The sequence below is a fragment of the Sceloporus occidentalis genome, unplaced genomic scaffold (genome assembly GCF_023333645.1).
Source record: "Sceloporus occidentalis isolate IW3139 unplaced genomic scaffold, rSceOcc1.0.p SCAF_5, whole genome shotgun sequence".
Classification (NCBI taxonomy): Eukaryota; Metazoa; Chordata; class Lepidosauria; order Squamata; family Phrynosomatidae; genus Sceloporus; species Sceloporus occidentalis.
The window spans coordinates 50,928,702-50,947,388 of NW_028316985.1; the positions used below are offsets into that span (position 1 = coordinate 50,928,702).

Here is an 18,687-nt window from a genome sequence, read left to right on the forward strand (position 1 = left end):
TATGGCGCACATGCACCACTGTGCCACCACATCGCCACCACATGCATGAGCTCCATTACTTTCAGTGCGGCACAAGCATGCGTGGTTTTTTTATGGGGGGGGGGGTCCGGAACAGATCCCCCCACGTAAAAAAAGAGCGTACTGTAATTAAATTAGCTTCCTGTTTGTGTGTTCTGTTCAGGAGATTTTAAAATGGCTTCTTCTTTTTCTCTGAAATATACTGAGATTTTGAGACAGTTCCAGAGCATCCAGAGTATAAAATCAGAGAATTATTGGTAAGAAGATATGTTCCAGGTTGAACTAGGGTGGCATACTCTCTCAGTAGAGAAGGACTAAATATCTTAAAGTCACCAGACCCTATCTAATCCTGGAAGCTAAGCAGGGTCAGCTCTGGTTAATGCTTGGATGGGAGACTTCCAATGAATCCCAAGTGTTATTGCAGAGAAAGGAACTGGCAAAATCTCTGAGCATTCCTTGACCAAAAAAAAACACAACCTTATGAAATTCATGGGGCTGCCATTAGTTGACAGGCAGTTTGAAGGCATGTGATCTGTGCATACATACACACACCACTACTAACAAATAGTAATTGTGAGTCAAGCTTGTGAATTAGCATGTTTTTCACGTTCAGCCAGAATAGATGCAGTCTTCAGCCAGTTGAACAACTATGCTTTCTACTTTGTTAATAGGTGTGTTTCAACTGTCACCATTTTTATACACTAGCTTTGTTTTATACATATGAAGAGTAGTTTCCAGCAGTCTCCTGTTTCTGATGTGAAAATGGTAAGAAAAGCCAGTATAAATAGATCCATTGAGCAGATTTTACAGTGGAAAGAACGTTTTTCAGTGAAAGAAGGTCTTTCTGCACTCAATACAGTAAAAAGAACACAAGCTTTAACAATCAATTTTAAATTTTACACTTGGAGAAAGAAAGAGTTGACTTCATATAATTTACTTCTGTTTGTCATATAATTATTACCATATATTAATTGATAATGAAAATGGTTATATAATTTTCTTCTGGTTGTCCCCATTTGCGTCCACTCTTTGTAGCATTTTAGTGAACTAACTTTGAAGTACAGTGGTACCCCGGGTTACGAAATTAATTCGTTCCGCCGCCGCTTTCGTAACCCGGAAACTTTCGCTAGCCGAAAAGCCCATAGGCTTTAATAGCGAAAGCCGCGATTTCGTGCGAAATCGCGCCGAAAAGCACCAAAAATTTTTTCGTAACCCGGAATAACCTTCGTAACCCGGAAACATTTAATTACATTGATTTTTTTCGTAACCCGGAAATTTCGTAAGGCGGCGCATTCGTATCCCGGGGTACCACTGTACTGATAAGCTATGTAAGATGGCTATCCATTGACTTTCATGCTGTGTATGAAGTTAAGCTAAATTTCTGTGTTGAAATTTAGTTTTTTAGTTCCAACACCAGCCTGGTTCCCATAAATACATTTTAATGATATATGCATACTTCAAATCTTTTACCTCACTGGTATGTTCTTTTTAAGACTCTTCCTTTCAGGGGCAAAGTGTGATCCCTAGTCGCTTTTCTGCAATTTCCCAGTGTTCCCCAATTTCCTTCAGGGCTTATTTGTTGTAAATTTGATTCATTGTTTGCTGTTGACATTCATTAATAAACCACTGAATGCACTATAAATGGAGAAAAAATTAAATACTATGATACTGATTAGTTGAGCGGTTCATAATCTTGGGTCTATTGACTCCTAGTGAGTGGATGAAAGGGCCCTTAAGCACTTGCAATGTTATTCTTGCCCTATAGAGGTTGCCCACTCATATATTATTTTTTGTATCATGTAGGGTTTTTTTTTTGTTTCTGGTGTTGCTGATTACTGTTTATTGTATATATTTAGGTTCCTTTGAAAAGTTTGCAAACCTCATATTATGAATAATGTCTTGGGAATTCATGTAGTCTTGAAGACTGCATAATGACAGATGCTAAAGAGAAGGAGCCATGGTTGGCTGCCAGAGTAGAGATGGTCCAATGTAGATTCCCTAGGACCCCCCAGGGGTCGAATAACTTCATTTTTAAAAAATCATAATTCTGTTTATGTTGCAGCATGTTCCCATATACTGTACCTTCTATAGGACATGGAGGGCATTTCCACCATGTCTAGTGGCCCTCGGGCCCCTCAGGTGAAAAATAATATTGCCCCCCAAAAATGAAATATGTTTTGCCCCCAAACATCCTTTAGGCCGGAGATGTGGAGTTCATATCTACCACATTTTGTACTCCCTTGGGCTAATATAGGTCCAGGAGGGGCCTTTGTTTTGAAACAGGATGTGTACAGGAAGTGGTTTTAAAAAGGCCTCTCCTTGCCTCAAAAAATGATGAAAATGCCCTTTGTGGAAGTAGGTGTAGTGGAGAGGTTTGGTTTTTCAAGATCTCCTTTATAGGTTAATGAAACCCCACATCTTCCACAGTTGCACACCCCTGCCCCACATGGGAAGTGCTTATGGGGCATATATTGTTTTTTCTAGTTTGAATATAGGGAATGATTTTCTGTGCTTAGGACTAGAACAGCAGTGGCCAAAGTCTCAAGTATGCCCTGCATTCCCAAAACTTTTGGTGTTGGGGTTTAAATGGCTAATTGTACTCCTAGAAGCTTCCATGGGTTACCTGTTCAGTTCACTTTTTATTTCCCTAGGACCTGTTCCCTTGTAGACAGTCAGTAGTTGATCTTATACAGTGGACCCTTGGTATCCACTGATGTTTAGTTCCAAGACCCCTTGTGGATACCAAAAATTGTTGGTGCTCAAGTCCCATTACATACATGGCATAGTAAAATGGTGTCCCTTATATAAAATGGCAAAATCAAGGTTTAGTTTTTGTAATTTAATGTGTGTATATGGATTGTTGAATCTGTGGATACAGAATAGATGGATACAGGCTTTATTCTGCTCTTCCTCCAAACAAACCTCTTGACAGTTTTGTGACAATAGACCGCCATACAAACTAGATTTGATAAATAAATGTATTTATATGTTACATTAAATATTACCCCATTTTTCATTTACAAAGAGATATTAATTTCCTGATTTAATGCATGAATATTCTGTTAATGTGCATCATATGAATTTGTGCTCCTTGGAATTCTGCTCCAGTAAATGGTTTAAGCCTATTCTCCCTTTGCTCTTTGAGCCACCCATCTATTGTATAGTCAAGAACTATCTTACATAGAGGATCAGGATGTGCTGCATCTTCCAAAATTGCCTGTTCTACATTTCCCTGTTAGGATGCAGAAAGAAGGTACAGTTTCGTTCTTTCTGTCTGTTTTATTCCTCAACTACCTTTGTTCAAAGTGAAACAGTTCTTCTTCTGTATTCCATGTTTTGTCTCTTTCCACACAGATATTTTGAAGAATATCAATCAGGTTATTTCTTATCTCCTGTTCAGAACTATGAGCATGACATTATTTATTCCTGATTAGATTTTTATTCCTTATTAATATATTTATCAAGATATTATTGCAGAAAAACCTGTACTAATTTTATAGAGTCCGGGAGCCCTAGTGTGAACAGTTCCATTGCAGCTATTTATGAATCATTAAGTAGTTACCCTTTATAGTCACTTACATTCATTAGGTGAGCTTGACAAAACATAGCTGTGTTTGTCTAGAGCAGTGGTCCTCAAATCTTTTTCAGTTACCACCCCCTTTCCTCTTCAGTGACAACTGTAGCACACTCATGCCCCCCTCCCATGTGTATTTCGTCTTATTAGGTCTACCGGTTTACTGAGAATTCAAAACATCCAGTGTAGGTCTTTGATCCCTTTGCACCCCATCACCTTGGGAGTGGGAGCTGACCTTTTGCATGTGCTGGCCTTGCGACAAAGGCCAGCACATGCACAAGCTTTTTGGTTGCTGCTTGATTGGCTGATTGGTGCCTGCTCCCTTTGTACCTGGCCACTATGGAAGCAGCATATGAGCAGCTGGCCTCCCAGCAACCAAGAAGCCTCTTGCCCATGCTATCCTTCTAGCAAAGGCCAGTGCATGCAAGAGGTTGCTCTTTTCAAGGTGAACAGGTTCAAAGGGAGAAGCTTATCTCTGGAGAAGAAGGACTCTCAATCCAATAATAATAATAATAATAATATATTTATCTTCAGTTTGGGAGGTTGAGGTGGGTAACAACAAAGTTTGTACAATACACAACAATAAAAACATCAAACCCCACAAGACCCCGGCCCAACCCTCCCTCCCAAGTATAAAATTAAACAATAAAACATGGTTAAAATATACATAACAATACATTGAAATTAATAAACAATCCAAAAATGAGAAAAATAATAAGAGGAGGGGGATTCAATTGGTTCTGGACATTATCAATCGGGGAAGGCCTGCCGGAAGAGAAAGGTTTTTGTCGCCTTTTTGAAACCCTTGAGCGAGGATAATTGGTAAATCTCTTCCGGCAGGTCATTCCAAGTTTTTGTAGCGGTGGCAGAGAAGGACCTCCAGGAGGTCACCACCAGTCTGGTCTTTCTAGGTTGTAAGAGGTTTTTCCCAGAGGATCGGAGTGTACGGGAAGGATTGTATGGGAGGAGGCATTCCTTCAAGTAGACTGGACCCAGGCCATGTAGGGCTTCATAGGTGACTGTGCCCGGAAGCTAATAGGCAGCCAATGCCTATTTTAAAATAGGTGTAATATGGTGGAACTTGGATTTCCCAGCAACCAGTCTTGCTGCCATGTTTTGTATCAATTGGAGCTTCTGGACGTGGCGCAAAGGTTGCCCCATGTAGAGTGCATTGCAGAAATCAAGACGAGAGGTTACTAGAATATGTATGACCGTTTCTAGGTCCCGCTGCTACAGGTAGGGGCGCAACTGGCGTATCAGCCAAAGCTGATAACAGGCACTCCTGGCTGTCTGTCGCATCAGTCTGAAAAGACAGTTGAAGTGATGAATCCAGGCACACCCCCAAGCTGTGGACGCAGTTTTTCAGGGGGGGAATCTAGAACTGGTGAACTTATCTCCATACCCGGATTGGGGTTACCGATCACGAATACCTCCGCTTTATTTGGATTCAATTTAAGTCTATTTTCCCTCATCCAATCCATTACCAACTTCAGGCAGTCATTCGGGGGGGAGATGCCCTCCTTGGTCACTGAAACAGTCTGAGACATAGAGAAATAAATCTAGGTGTCATCAGCATACTGATAACACCCTGCCCCATGTCTCCGGATGATCTCACCCAGCGGCTTCATGTAAATGCTCTGGGTGAAGAGGGACATAGCTGGTGTGTGTAGGGAGTTCATAGAGGCCACATGCTCTGGATTGGAAACTGTCAAGGATGGGGAAAAGGAGAGATTTTAACTATGGAGTCACTCCAAGGTGAAGGACTCTTTCAAAGAATTGACTTTGGATACTTCTCCCTGAGACAGGTATTCCCCACACAGCTTCAAGTGCCCCCCCCCCCCCTTATGTCAACAGTGTTTCTTCTGCTATCTCTTCTTGTCTGATGAAAGAAAGTGCGAGTAGCAATGCAGCTCCAACCTGCCAGCCAAGTCCTGGCAAAGCTCACAAAGCTTAAGTTTAAGCAGGGTTTCAAATCTGAAAGCTTTTTTTGCTGCCACTTTTCCCCTGACACTACATACTCTAACTTCTTGCTCCAGTCAATCATTCTGTTCCAAAATGGCACCACTCTGGGCTACAGAAACAATGCTCTGTGCCCAGCCTAGCAAGTTTCACAACTACCACTACTAGTGAAAGATGTGACTAAGATAGTGAATTCACATGGGCAGGTGAAGAGTGAGAGACATCACCACCAGAAGTGATCAGTGAGGCTGTGCAGTGATTTTAAGGGACTTTGAAAAGAAGATTCTTGCAACTTTCGTTCCTTTCATGGTCCTAAAGGCTGATTGTTCTCTTGTTCTTTCTTGTGCACCAGTACTTTGGCTGAAGGCTCCCCTGCCACCCACTTTCCCCTCACTTCTCCCATGCTGCCCTCTTTTCCCCTCACCACATTCCTGGATCTTGTATATTCCCATTCCTAATGTCTGATTTATTTTGATTTATCCTCAGGCTCAGGGACTGGCCTTTTTGCCCAATGTAGAGTAGTGAAGGGCATTGCTGACATAATATGGATAAATCACATTGGAGGATGAGCAAGTGACAATCACTCTATCATCGTGGATGATGTACTTGTGTGAGAACAAAGTGGCAGACTTTTAATCACCATGGAAGTACATTTTCGTTGGCCTTTTGTGAGATTAACATCCACTGTATTATTTTATTTGAACAGGTGTGTTGGATTCATCACATTATCATCTTAAGAGAAAAAGATGGGTCTGGATTTCTGTAATTTTTCTAGAAAGTAAGGAAAACGGAGAATGAATTTCCAATAAGGATACATTTTCATGAGTAATTTTCAATAAGGAAGTGGATTTCAGGTCTCATGTCCTAAGGACATCTTCTGGATCAGATCAACAACATGTCTATTCCAGCATCCTGTTTCCAACATTGTCCAATTGGACACTTTTGTGAAACCTTCAAACATATTATTAAGACAGTTGTGACTGGGATATATTTTCACAGAACCCAGAGATCCAGTTTAGTTATCACAAATAATAGCTTTTGGCAGATTGATCTTCATTAACTATTATGACATCTCTTGCTGAGAGAAAGAGCCAAAGGGGTACTTTTTGTCTAAATAATAATAATAATAATAATAGTAAACAAAATATCAGGTAAATGGGAAACAGAAGACATGACAGAATTGCCACTGCTGTTGTCAGAAGCTGGCATTTAGTTCTGAATCTAAGATGTACACTGCTGTTTAAGTAGCTGGAGACTCTATAGCCTTTCCCACTGTTTAAATTATTGTTTGAAATTAACAGATTTTAAGGGAAGAAGTTCCTGTTATACTAATACAGAGAGACTTCAGGCTCATTTTGCAGGGCTTGTATGGTTTTAGCATACATATAGTTAATGCATTTGAAGATTTTGCACGGGAATCCCAGAGCCTTTTATGGTCAACTTACTTTGTGCTGCAGTGAACTGAGGGCACCCATCCAAAAGGGAAAAAATTCCAATTGTCTTTAACTGTCTAATACCCTTTCTTAGGCCTCCTGCAGTAGCTTGAAAGCTAACATACTAACTTTTAAAATGCAGCTATATACATAGCTAGGGGAAAGTTCTTGAATAGCAATTAACACTGAATGTATTCATGAATCATAATACTACTTTAAGAGGTCATAAAATGGTATGATTATTAAGAGTAGAGGTTTGGAAAGTTGTTTTCAAATCACTTTGCGTGGGGATTTGTAGTATATTTGCCATTAATACTAAGCTTTTGGTCATGTGTCTCTTGGTTCAGTGAGGAAAGGAGCCACTGATAGATAAAATACCGTATTTTCCGGCATATAAGACAACTGGGCATATAAGACGACCCCCAACTTTTTCAGTTAAAATATAGAGTTTAGGATATACTCGTCTACCCCTCTTCCAACACACACCAAATAAAAATGTACAAAACATCAGATTTGATTTCAATATGGCAATTTTAATTCAAATGCTTATGACATGCAGGTACTTAGCAGGAAAACCTTTTGTATACAAAGCCTGCCTAGATTGGTCAGCTCTCCCTGCCTGTCCAGCCCTCCTTGTTTCCAAGATTTTCTTCTACCGTACTTGTACAGCGCCGCCTTGCTGCTTTCATATGATTGCCACATACGGAGGGGATGTAGCCGTGGCCGTTTTTTGAGCTCCCCCCACCATATGCGGCGACCGCAGATTCTCCAGTCTGGCTCAGAAGTTTCAGCACCAGCGCTATAAGATGACATCCGACGTATAAGACGACCTCCGACTTTTGAGAAGATTTTCCTGGGTTAAAAAGTAGTCTTGTACGCCAGAAAATACAGTAGTAGTTTTTTTATGTACCTAGATAATTGTTTGTAAAATATTGTTTTTAGATTAACTCAGTTTTAATTTCTTACATACTGCTCTGAGTCCCTTATTGGGAGAATGGCTGGTATAGATTAAATTATTTCCCAGTATTTTTCTAATTTGGAGGTGGGGTGGGGGTGGGATCTTGCATAAGAATCAGACACAAACTGTGCATGCTCAGTGTTTTCAGGAGTTACTGAATATTGAGTGTTCTTTTAAAATAAAAGTTAGGACACAGCTGGAGGTCAGTGCTGAGATGGGTGGGAATTGGCCTATTAGAGATTTCAGTTGGTTATAGTGCATCAGTCAGTTACATTGTTCACAGACTCAGCAATTCACCCTTGTGTTGTGCTGTAAAATGAAATGGCCAAGTGGTCCTTTTAACTTAGGGTATATTTTCCTTATTCCGACAGGAAATCATTGTCTTTGCATCAGCTTCTTTTAGAATAAGGTGATCAATACACTGATGTGAAATAGGTTATAACTCAGTGTGTCATCACTGCATATTACTGATATATCTCAAAAGCCAACTAAATCTCAGACATTATGAAACTTAATCTACTTAATGCAGATTTTGGCTCTGGGGAAATGGAGTGGTCATCAAAAATGGAATAGCAAGAACTCAAGATTGGGTTTCCTTGCAAGTAACATTATTGGAGCATACTATTCAGGTTTTTAATCCTTGGTAAAGTATGTTATTTTTTGTAGAGTAGTTTTCAGATCTCTTGACTGATGTGTCAAACTCTAAAAATATGTTTGTTTAATGACTATTTTGATTAATGTTTGGACACGGTGGCTCAGCAGTTAAGATGCCGACTCTGATGATCACAAGGTTGGGAGGTCAGCAGTTGGAGACCCAATCACTGTGTGATGGAGTGAGCTCCCTTCACTAGTCCCAGCTTTTGCCAGCCTAGCAGTTTGAAAGCATATAAAAGTGGAAGTCGATAAATAGGTACCACATTGCTGGGAAGGTAACAGTGTTCTGCGCTCATGACCATGGAGCCAGCTTTGACAATGGTGACTCTCTTGGCTTAGTAATATGAGCACCACCCCCTACAGTTGTACATGACTTGACAATCATGTCAAAGGGGGAACCTTTACCTTTTGCTTTTTAAAATTACTACAGTTGCAGAAGGTTTTTAAAAAGTTTAGTGGCAATAGAATTTTAATTTTTGGCAATGAATATACAGGGGGTAGCTTTACAGTAAATACTGAGAATAACCAGCTATATCAAACTTGGTTTACAAACCCATCCATAGAACCTGTGTACATACAGAAATTTACATACATTCTGTTGCCACTAAACTTTTAAAAAATATTTTGCAACTGTAGTAATTTAAAAAGGTAAAGTTTTCCCTTTGACAAGATTGTCAAGTAGTATCTGACTGTAGAGGGCAGAATGTCGAACTATCATTTTCCTTTGTTTAAGCTATGTTAAAATTCTTGCAAGACAGTTGAATAAAAAATTACTAGAAATAGCCAAGTCTCCATAGTGTATAAATTTTTTCTAGCTAGGTTGAGTGTCCATTACCTGGAATTCTGAAATCCAAAATACTCTAAATTTTTCCACATGGATGACTGAGATAGTGATACATTTGCTTTCTGATAGTTCAGCGTACACAAACTTTCTTTCATGAACATAATTTTAAAAAATATTGTGTATAAAATTATCTTCAAGCTATGTGTATAAAGAATATATGAAACAAATAAATGTCATGTTTAGACATGGGTCCCATCTCCAAGATAACTCATTATGTATATGCAGATATTCCAAAATCCAATAAATAAATAAATCCCCAAATCCAAAACACTTTTGGACCAAAGCATTTTGTATAAATGAGTCTCAGCCTCTATTATACGTTTACCAGTTTATTGTTCCTTAATTTTCAATAGTATAAAATAAATATATTTAAAGTACACTAAATTTACTTATCTAAAACTGAATGTTTGTGTTTCCAAGTAACACTTGACCACTCTTTAGTGATATGGGGATGAACTTCTTTGATTCCAAGAATCATGTATCCCTTCCCTTCTGTAGCTTCATTTTACAAAACCCAAGAATCATGAATCTCTATCCGCTTCTGCAGTTTTATTTTCAAATCTTGGCTTCTTGCACAGTCAGAAATTCTTCCATATAGAATTTCCACATAAATTGTAATCATTTTATTTTAATAATGGTGAATACATAATAGACCAACCACTGATAATTTTTGTTTGTTTTACATTATATTGAGATAAATTTTAAATGATGATATACCTATGGATAGTACATATGTTTTTTTTTTTTTCCTTTTTAAAGGTCTCTGAATTCTTGTGTGATTCTGATGTAAATTCAGAGGCTTTTTAAAACCTTTGTAATTCTGGCATAAAATTTACTATACATACTCGACTATAAGTCAACTTTATGTATAAGTCGAGGGCAGGTTTGGGGGCAAAAATTATGGATTTTGATATTACCTTTGGGTAAGTCGAGGGTTAAACTTAGGGACATGTAAGAAAGGATCTAAAGGATGAAGGAAAGGAAAATAATGCCAAAGAAATTACAAAATTTCAGCAGGGCATAACTGTTTGTTGTACTCACCGTGAAAGTTGGATGGATGAGAGAACTGAGTAGAGGTCAGTGCTTTCAGGACAGGTTATGGCCTTGCCTTTCACCAGGGGATGGTTCCTTTTTTATAAGAGTTAAAGTGCAATACTTATGTTGATTCATGGATAAGTTGACTCAGGTTTGGGGTGTGTGTGTCAATTTTTTGATTAACATTTCAAGACTTATACATGGGTATATACAGTATTCTTGATTCTCTTTTTAAAAAGAACATGTTACCAGTTTTTATTATGCATACATCATAAATGTATGTGCAGGTTGTAGTGTTGATAACTAAGCTGAAATGGGATGATATATATGTGTATGGCATGGTTACCATATACTTTACTTTTCTCAGGATATCCTCTTTTTCGAAAGCTAAAATTTCTGTCTGAGCAGATTTTTAAAAATATCTAAGAATTTTTAAAATGTCCACTGCTTCTTTGCCTCCTGCTTTCTGATGCTGTCTTTTCATCACCATCTCCATCGAGAGCGCCATTAAGAGAAGGGATGGAGGCTAGCCTGATAGAAAGCCCAGAGGTGAAGGAGGGGGGACAGTGAAGGAGGGATATTTAAATTGAGAGTCCTCATAGGGATTAGTGGTGTAAAGTAGTCGGTTTACATGTCCTTTTTTGTTCTTCAGAATATGCTAATTCTAGCCGTATGTTCTGTGAAGTGACATTATTTTTTGCAGGTGACCAGAAAGCCATAGGCAGAGAAATGGTTTGGAGTGGGTCTGTATATTTTGCTAAACATGGTTGGACTTGAAATGTAAATAGACAAACCATAGTTATGTCTACAATTTTGCTTCTAGAGATCACTGTGTTGTGGTGATAGGAGCAAACTTATACATAAATGTCTTAAGTTGAATAAATGGAAAATGAAAGCAAATAATCATGAGAAATTATTGATATGTTGTGTTATTTGAAAACTGAAATATGGTTTTGGTTCAAAACATATTCTCACACTGTCTGAGCTGAGTGTAAGAGCTACAAGCAAGCAACTTTTCTATTGAAAATCAACACAGCTGGTTTAAATGGAAGCTCACCACATGCATCAGCATATAATGCCATTGTAAAATCAGTATTGTGGTCTTTGAGAAATCCACACTTCATGGGATGCTCCCTTATGACCAGTGGCTTCGGCTGTGTTGTTCTCAAGTGGTATGCTGTTTCTTGAGTCAGAAGCTGAGACCATAGTTGCAAATGACAAGTTTTGTTGCTCAGGTCAGAGTACCACAGCAGATTAAGATCAGAAGGCCAATTCTGCATGTAGAATTGTCGAATAGATGTTTTATTTCCCACAAAAACAAGAGTTCAGTCTTGAAAGGACAAAACAATGTGATTTCTCTTGGGCTGTGTGCCTTGAATGAAGGGACCAGAACAACAATGTATATGCAAACCTAAATAGTAAAAACCGTCTGCTAGTTATATGTATAGTAGAAAAAGTTTGCTTGAAGTAGACAACTTGGAATTTGGTTCAGTATAGTGGAACATTTGCTTAGAAGTGGATTTTCAGAGATGGCATGTTGATATTTTAAAGCAAGAACACAGCAAACTTAAATCACATGGAGGCAACTCCAGTTAACCTGGCCTTCAGGCATACATGATTTTATTGAATAAACTCAAACTTTGACTTATACCTTTGAGGGAACGGAAACAGAGTACATCTGTGTACTAGAGATGATATTTGCTAAAATTTTACCATTTTATATGTGGCACTTTCTGTTACCTAATGTTCTGATTGAGCCAGAGTGTTTTCTCTTTCATTATTGTCCACAGGGTGTGTTTAGTTCCTCACAGAACATGTTCCAGGATACGTCCTCCATTTCAACCTTCAGTCCAGGAGGAATCTCAAAATGTCCTCCATTTTGAACTGGACTAAGAAACATAAACTTAAATTTATATTAGTGCCTCTAGCTTTTATTTGGTAGTGTTCTACATTTTTCTTGAATGTCCTACATTTTGTGCTGCCTTGTCTTTCTTTGTGGTTAAAACATCTGGTCACCCTGACTTAGGCTTACTTACAGTATGTCATATTAGTCATGGAAAAGTAGTCATAGAAGAGATCTTTAAGCAACAGCCATATATGTCTGGATACTTCATCCTTATTATCTTGTATACTGTATATACTCAACTTTAAGTTGAACTCATGTATACGTCGAGGGCAAGTTTTGGGGCCAAAATTACGGATTTTGACATGACCCGTGGATAGATCAAGTGTAAAACTTGGAGGCTCCTTTAGTGTGTGTATGCGAGCGGTAAGAGTGAAGCAGCAATCCATACGAGGCTTCAATGTTTCAGCCTTCACTCCTGAGACAGTGAAGCTAGTGGGTGGGGGAGAGACTGTTAAATCAATCAGTCACCAAGGACTGTATATACTTGGCTCAGGACAGAACAAAACTGTATGGAGAAATCTGAGAGAGGTGCTATCATATTACCCTATTGACCCATAAATAAGTTGACCTAGGATTTGGGGGGGGGGGTCAGTTTTGGGGCATAAATATTTAGATTTATATATGAGTACACACACACAGAGAGAGAGAGAGAGAGAGAGAGAGAGAGAGAGAGCACACCCATGGGGTTGCCATACATGGATGGCAAGCCACATAGAATGAATGGGGCATGCGCTTGTGTTGCACGGTGCACGAGAGCATTTCCCAATCATACAAATGGGACTTCAGGTCCACTGTTTTTTGCCTTACTTGCGGATCCCCCATGTATGGCAAGGGCGGACTATATATCACAAATCTGTGAGTTTTGTATTCTGTTCTTTCTTTGAAAGGATGGCTATGAGCTGGTACAGAAAATCATCAAACCATCATATGTAAGAACAATACTTTGTTACAAAGGGAGGGCCAAATGGCAAGTGACTAAGGCCAGAAACAGAGGGGCCAAAAAACGCAGTCTGCGACTATGCCGGTGCAATTTGCACTAGGGTTGCGGCAACCTCATGCATTCAGCCCTGATCCAGGCCGCTGCCACGGGTTTGAACCAAACCGGAAAAAGGAGTGGTATTTTACCACTTCTTTATTTGGGGAAGACGTGGGTCTGGAGCAGTTTCCCTCCACATTTGGGGTGTGCGTCATCTAAATGCTACACCCTGAATGTGTTTTTCGGCCCGTCTCTGGCTTAAGCAAAACTGAAAAATAGTAATTATGGATGCAGGACAAAAAAAGGGCATTATAAACTATCTGATGAATTATTAATACATGTGAACAACTGTATATGTGAAAGCGCTGCTTACTTGGTAGCAGAATCATCTATTTTGGTGTATTGCCATACAGTGACAATTGGCAAATGACTTATACAATTGTAACCCTTCTTTCTTTTGTTTATAGGCTTGCATAGATGATAACATAGATATGGTGAAATTTCTGGTGGAAAATGGAGCGAATATTAATCAACCTGATAATGAAGGCTGGATACCTCTACATGCAGCTGCTTCCTGTGGATACCTTGATATAGCAGAGTAAGGATTTGTCCCCTTATATTTATTCTAAAATTTATTATTGTTTCATAGACATTTAATTTTTCTGTTGCTAATAGGAAACTGTTTAACTCCAAGTGCCTCTCAGCTACTTTATTCAATTTTTTGAGTTAAGTGAATGCGGGTTCGATACAAGGGTAGTGGGAATGCACCTTTCTTTTTTCCTTCCTTCCCAGGTACCCAAGAAAATGTTGAGAGTTGTGTTTGAATTGGGGCAGTCTGTATTTACAGACATTAATCAGCTTGTAATAGAACCCTCTATCTGGTGAACATGTATTATGGGAATGAGCTTTAATTTGAGGCCTGTACCATTTATTTCTTGTCAGACAGCAAGTACTTCTTTACTAGTCTCTTTGTAGAGAAGAGCAAAGTGCAACTAGAATAGAAGAACAAGCACAGAAGGTTATGTCAGGATTCTGTACATATTTCTTTATCTTCCATTTGTTGATCAGATATCAGTTGAGGAGGAGTTCAGATTTTTTGGTGCTGACATATAAATGACCATTGCCATCGATTGACTCCTATTTTCTAAGTTAGACCAGTTCCTCCGATTGAGTCCAACTTGTAAGTGTGCCACACTAGGAGTAAAAAAGGCCAAATAAATTTCAAAACTTAGCTTTTCAGTGTGGGTTAGAAACTTACCACACAGCAGTCTAGAGAAATAAGACACTGTCATATATTCAAGTCCATAATTTGATAAGTGCTCTATAAACCTGGTAGACCTATGTGTTTGTTAGCTGTGCACCTGAGGTTATTGGATATAATAGTTTCCTGTAGGAGAAAAATGGGTTGTTCCATGCTAATTATCAGGGAAGCAAAACAAGGCCACTTATAGCTAGGAGGTTTTTACAATACATCCTGCAAAACCATTAGATATTCAGAAAGGTATGGATTGAGGAACTCCATCTTCCTACCATTAGGAAGATGCTACTAATTTCATACTTCAGTGGAATTCTTGAAAGATCAGAACAGAACTGTGTATACAAGTTCCTAATGTGATAAAGCAAAACTGTTTGCCATTTTGTATCCCTGGTCCTAGTGTCTGTTCCCTCAGTTTCATGAACTTTTGAAATTTGGATTTGTCCTCCTTCATAATTCAAAGGGTCTTCATTGCATTGAGGTGAGGATGGGGTGAGATAAATCCAGGGCTTGATGGTATAATATTGTGTTTCGGTAATTTTAAGTGACTGAAAGGAGTTGTTCATTAATCAGTTTCATTTTAAAATGTCATGTGTCTCGACATTATCCCAAAGCAGAATCTTCTGGTTTTGTGAGAAGTTCAGTTCTGGAAAGAATATTTGTGCAGAGGGTGCAGGTGGATTGGGGCAAGGGCTCAGAAGATGTTTTATGGATGATAAAAAACACATTTTTATTTTCTACCTCCTCAAACTTGTTTCCCATGGACTTAAGTGCTGAAATGTACAGTTAAATGGTCTTTATTTCGTGTGCCCCCATGCTTTTTGTTGGAATCTAAATACTGACTGACACAGGCCACCTTGGCTGTAACCCAGTTTAGGAATATAAAAAGATACCTTTTATTGTCTTAGACCACCTAAATTCAGTGTTGTCAACTCTGCTAGGCAGTGGGCACCTCTGCAGGATTTTCAATATGATATTTCCTCTCCTTACCTGGAGATGGTTGGTAATTCTCTTGTCATTTTCCAACCATATCCTAGCCAGGTCTAATTCTTCTTACCTTGTGAAATCATATGGGATTTGATGTGTTCATGTAGTGATTTCTATTCAGAAAAAAACTCTGGGATGACTGAAGCAGCTGTACACTTAATGATCTCCCTTAATGAGTAGATCTTTATTTTTGGCTGAACACATCCTCTAGAAATGCCAGGTGGGAATCTTTGGCAAAATAGTAGGCACTGGCTCTAATTAGTACTTGAGGTTGCCCAAAGATGGGGAGTGGACTGCCACATGCTTTCTTGCAGACTCATATTGCTTGAGTTTACATATTTTCTGAATGGTTGCCAAAGATGTTTACAAATCAGTCCACCTGATCCATGACATTTGGATCCATCTGTTTTTCTGGGTGAAATTAATAATTTGTGTGCATGCTTTAAGTTTATAAAGGCTGTTTAGCTTTCGTTAAAAAGTTCAGATCATCTGAACTAATGAGGAGTGGGTATTGCAGGATATATGTTTTATACATGAGAGAGATGAATATTTGGAAGCAGTTTCTCTAGCTGTTTCTTACACAGCATAGGTGGTGTGGTGCCATAAAACATTTTCTCTCTTCTGCCTCCTTGGCTATCCTAACAATGATCAGAGTACGTCCAATAACTAATAAACCTAGTTGTAGTTATGATGTTTTTTCTGGTTTGTTGGATCCAGATTTTCAAAACAGTCATGATATATAAGCAAATCCTTCAATTCTAGTTGATATTTCAGTTTGGTATTTCATTTGCTCTACTATAAATTTATAGTTAGTTATATTTTTTTCTTTGGATTAGAGCAGCTGTTTTATAAATTTCCCCTCACCTGTTGGTAGTTAAAATGATTGCTCTTATTACCTGGAGGAAGTGTGGCCCCTGTTCTCAATAGTTTACCTGTGTCAGGTTTTCTATTACTTGGTTGGAAATACTGTATGTCTTTTCCCCGTTTTAAAGGTACAGTCATCCCTCCATATTTGCAGCTTTGATTATTCACGGATTTCATTATTATGTTCTCTCTAGGACTATCTAGGTCTTCCAGTGCAACTCTGTGGTCAACTTTAACTAAAAGTTGCACTGAAAGACCATTTGTACCTACTCCAGTGCCATTCTATGCTCAGTGTATGTTGGACATTGACCACAGAGTTGCACTGGAGGACCTAGAGATTCCTAGAGAGGTGTCCTTCAGTTAAAAACATGGTGTTTTTTTGTGGTTTTTCCATGGGGGTCTTGTTCCCCTAACCCTAGCGAATATAGAGGGACAACTGTATTGTCGTATTTCAGGTGGCTATGAAATCTGTTCTCTGTAGACCAATGTTTGATTTCCAGCTTGCCCACTGGGTGACCTTGGGTAAGTCACATGCTCTCAGTCTCAGGGAAAGGCAATGGCAAACCTATGAACAAATATTACCAATAAAACCCCATCTTAGGGTCGCCATAAATCAGAAACGACTTGAAGGCACACAACACACACACACAATTAATTAGTAAGAATATTCTTCTGTGTCCTTCAGGATGACCAGACGTGCTCCTTTTCCTATCTTAAGCTTTCTGCCTGGGAGGAATTCCAAAATGCCCTCCATTTTGAGCATGACTAAGAGAGCTGAACAGTGAAGAAAGCAGACAGAAAGAAAATTAATTCATTTGAGATGTGGTGCTGAGAAGAATGCTCAGGAGGCCGCTGGCCAGAAGAAGAGGCGGAACTTCCAGCCGCAAGGGGGTCATGGTCAGAGAAAGGTTGGGAACCACTGCTCTAGGGATTGGATACCAAAATCCATTGGTACTCAAGTCCCATTGTATACACTGGGATAATAAAATGGTGCTTCTTATATGAAATGGCAAAAATAAGGTGTGTGTGTGTATATATATATAATCCATGGATGGTTGAATCTGTGGATGCAGAAATTGTGGCTTCGGAGGGCCAACTGTACTTTGTACAAGTGAAATGATATTAATTTTCAGTTAAATTGAGTATAGAACCCAGAAACACAACTCCAAGCTTTTGGACATACAGTCAACATGTATTGCACAAATATATCAATTTAGAGATCAGAAATAAGCACATAGGAATAACTAAAGATTGGTTAAAAAGTTTCTAGGTTGCCTTGACCTATGTTGAGAATTGTTTGATTTAATCTGTTCTTTTTCTGCTAAAAATGTGAATTATGGTGCACAAAAATTAAATACTTTATAGCATTTTTGAGTTAGGTATAGGACAGTTGAGTTATCTTGGAGTTAGGTATAGGACAGATAGAAATTCATTTGATTCAATCAATGCAGTACACAGCACACTAGTGTTTTATAACTGTCTGCTTCAGAAATGAACTATTTTTCCATATGCTTCTTTTCTGAAAAATACTGTACAGTTTTTAAAATGCATCAGTTTTTAAAATGATAGTCATGATTTGGTTTTTAAAGATGGGCTTTAAACTGTGAGTACTAAATTGAGATTATATTCTACTACATGTGAGCAGAGGTAATTCTAGAAAGAAAATGTGTGAAACTACAAATTTTAGAGATGAATTACCTTATTTGGGAAGTGAGAGGTTTGCATGGGTGGCCAGAAATGGTGGTGGTGATGTAGCAATCATTTTTAACCTTCTTCCAGAATGGGTGTGAGAATTCTAACCAAAAATGAATTGAGTGTTTTGGATAGCTGTAGGAAAAGAGTGTGATAACTTGATATTCATAATTTCCCATTATCCCTATAGCAAGGGAGGCTGTGGTGAGGCTGTTACTAAAAAGGCCTCCTTGGACACTACCATTCTGAATAATTATCAGTCAGTTTCTAATACCCCATTCTGAGGCATGGTTCTGGAGCATGTGGTAGCCTCCCAGTGATAGGTGTTGTGGGATTAGATGGATTATGTAGAACCATTTCAATCTGGTTTCAGAACTGGTTATGGGACAGTGACAGTTTGGTTGCCTTGGTGGATGACCTGCACAGGGAACTGGCAGGGGGAGTGTGTCCCTGTTGATTCTGTTGAACTTTTTGGCAGCTTTCATTACCATGGATCAGGTATCCTTCTGGGCTGCTTCTTTGAGAATGGGCT

The 18,687-nt window shown here is 38.8% G+C and overlaps 1 protein-coding gene across 6 annotated transcripts in view; it reads left to right on the forward strand.

Moving 5' to 3' along the window:
• Positions 1-18,687, forward strand: part of PPP1R12A (protein phosphatase 1 regulatory subunit 12A) — a 152,038-nt gene that overhangs the window by 28,411 nt on the left and 104,940 nt on the right. For all 6 annotated transcript variants that reach the window (XM_089524040.1, XM_089524037.1, XM_089524039.1 and 3 more), the window contains exon 2: positions 13,825-13,955. In XM_089524040.1, the coding sequence (XP_089380166.1) occupies positions 13,825-13,955 (131 nt within the window). The remainder of the gene's footprint in view (positions 1-13,824; positions 13,956-18,687) is intronic.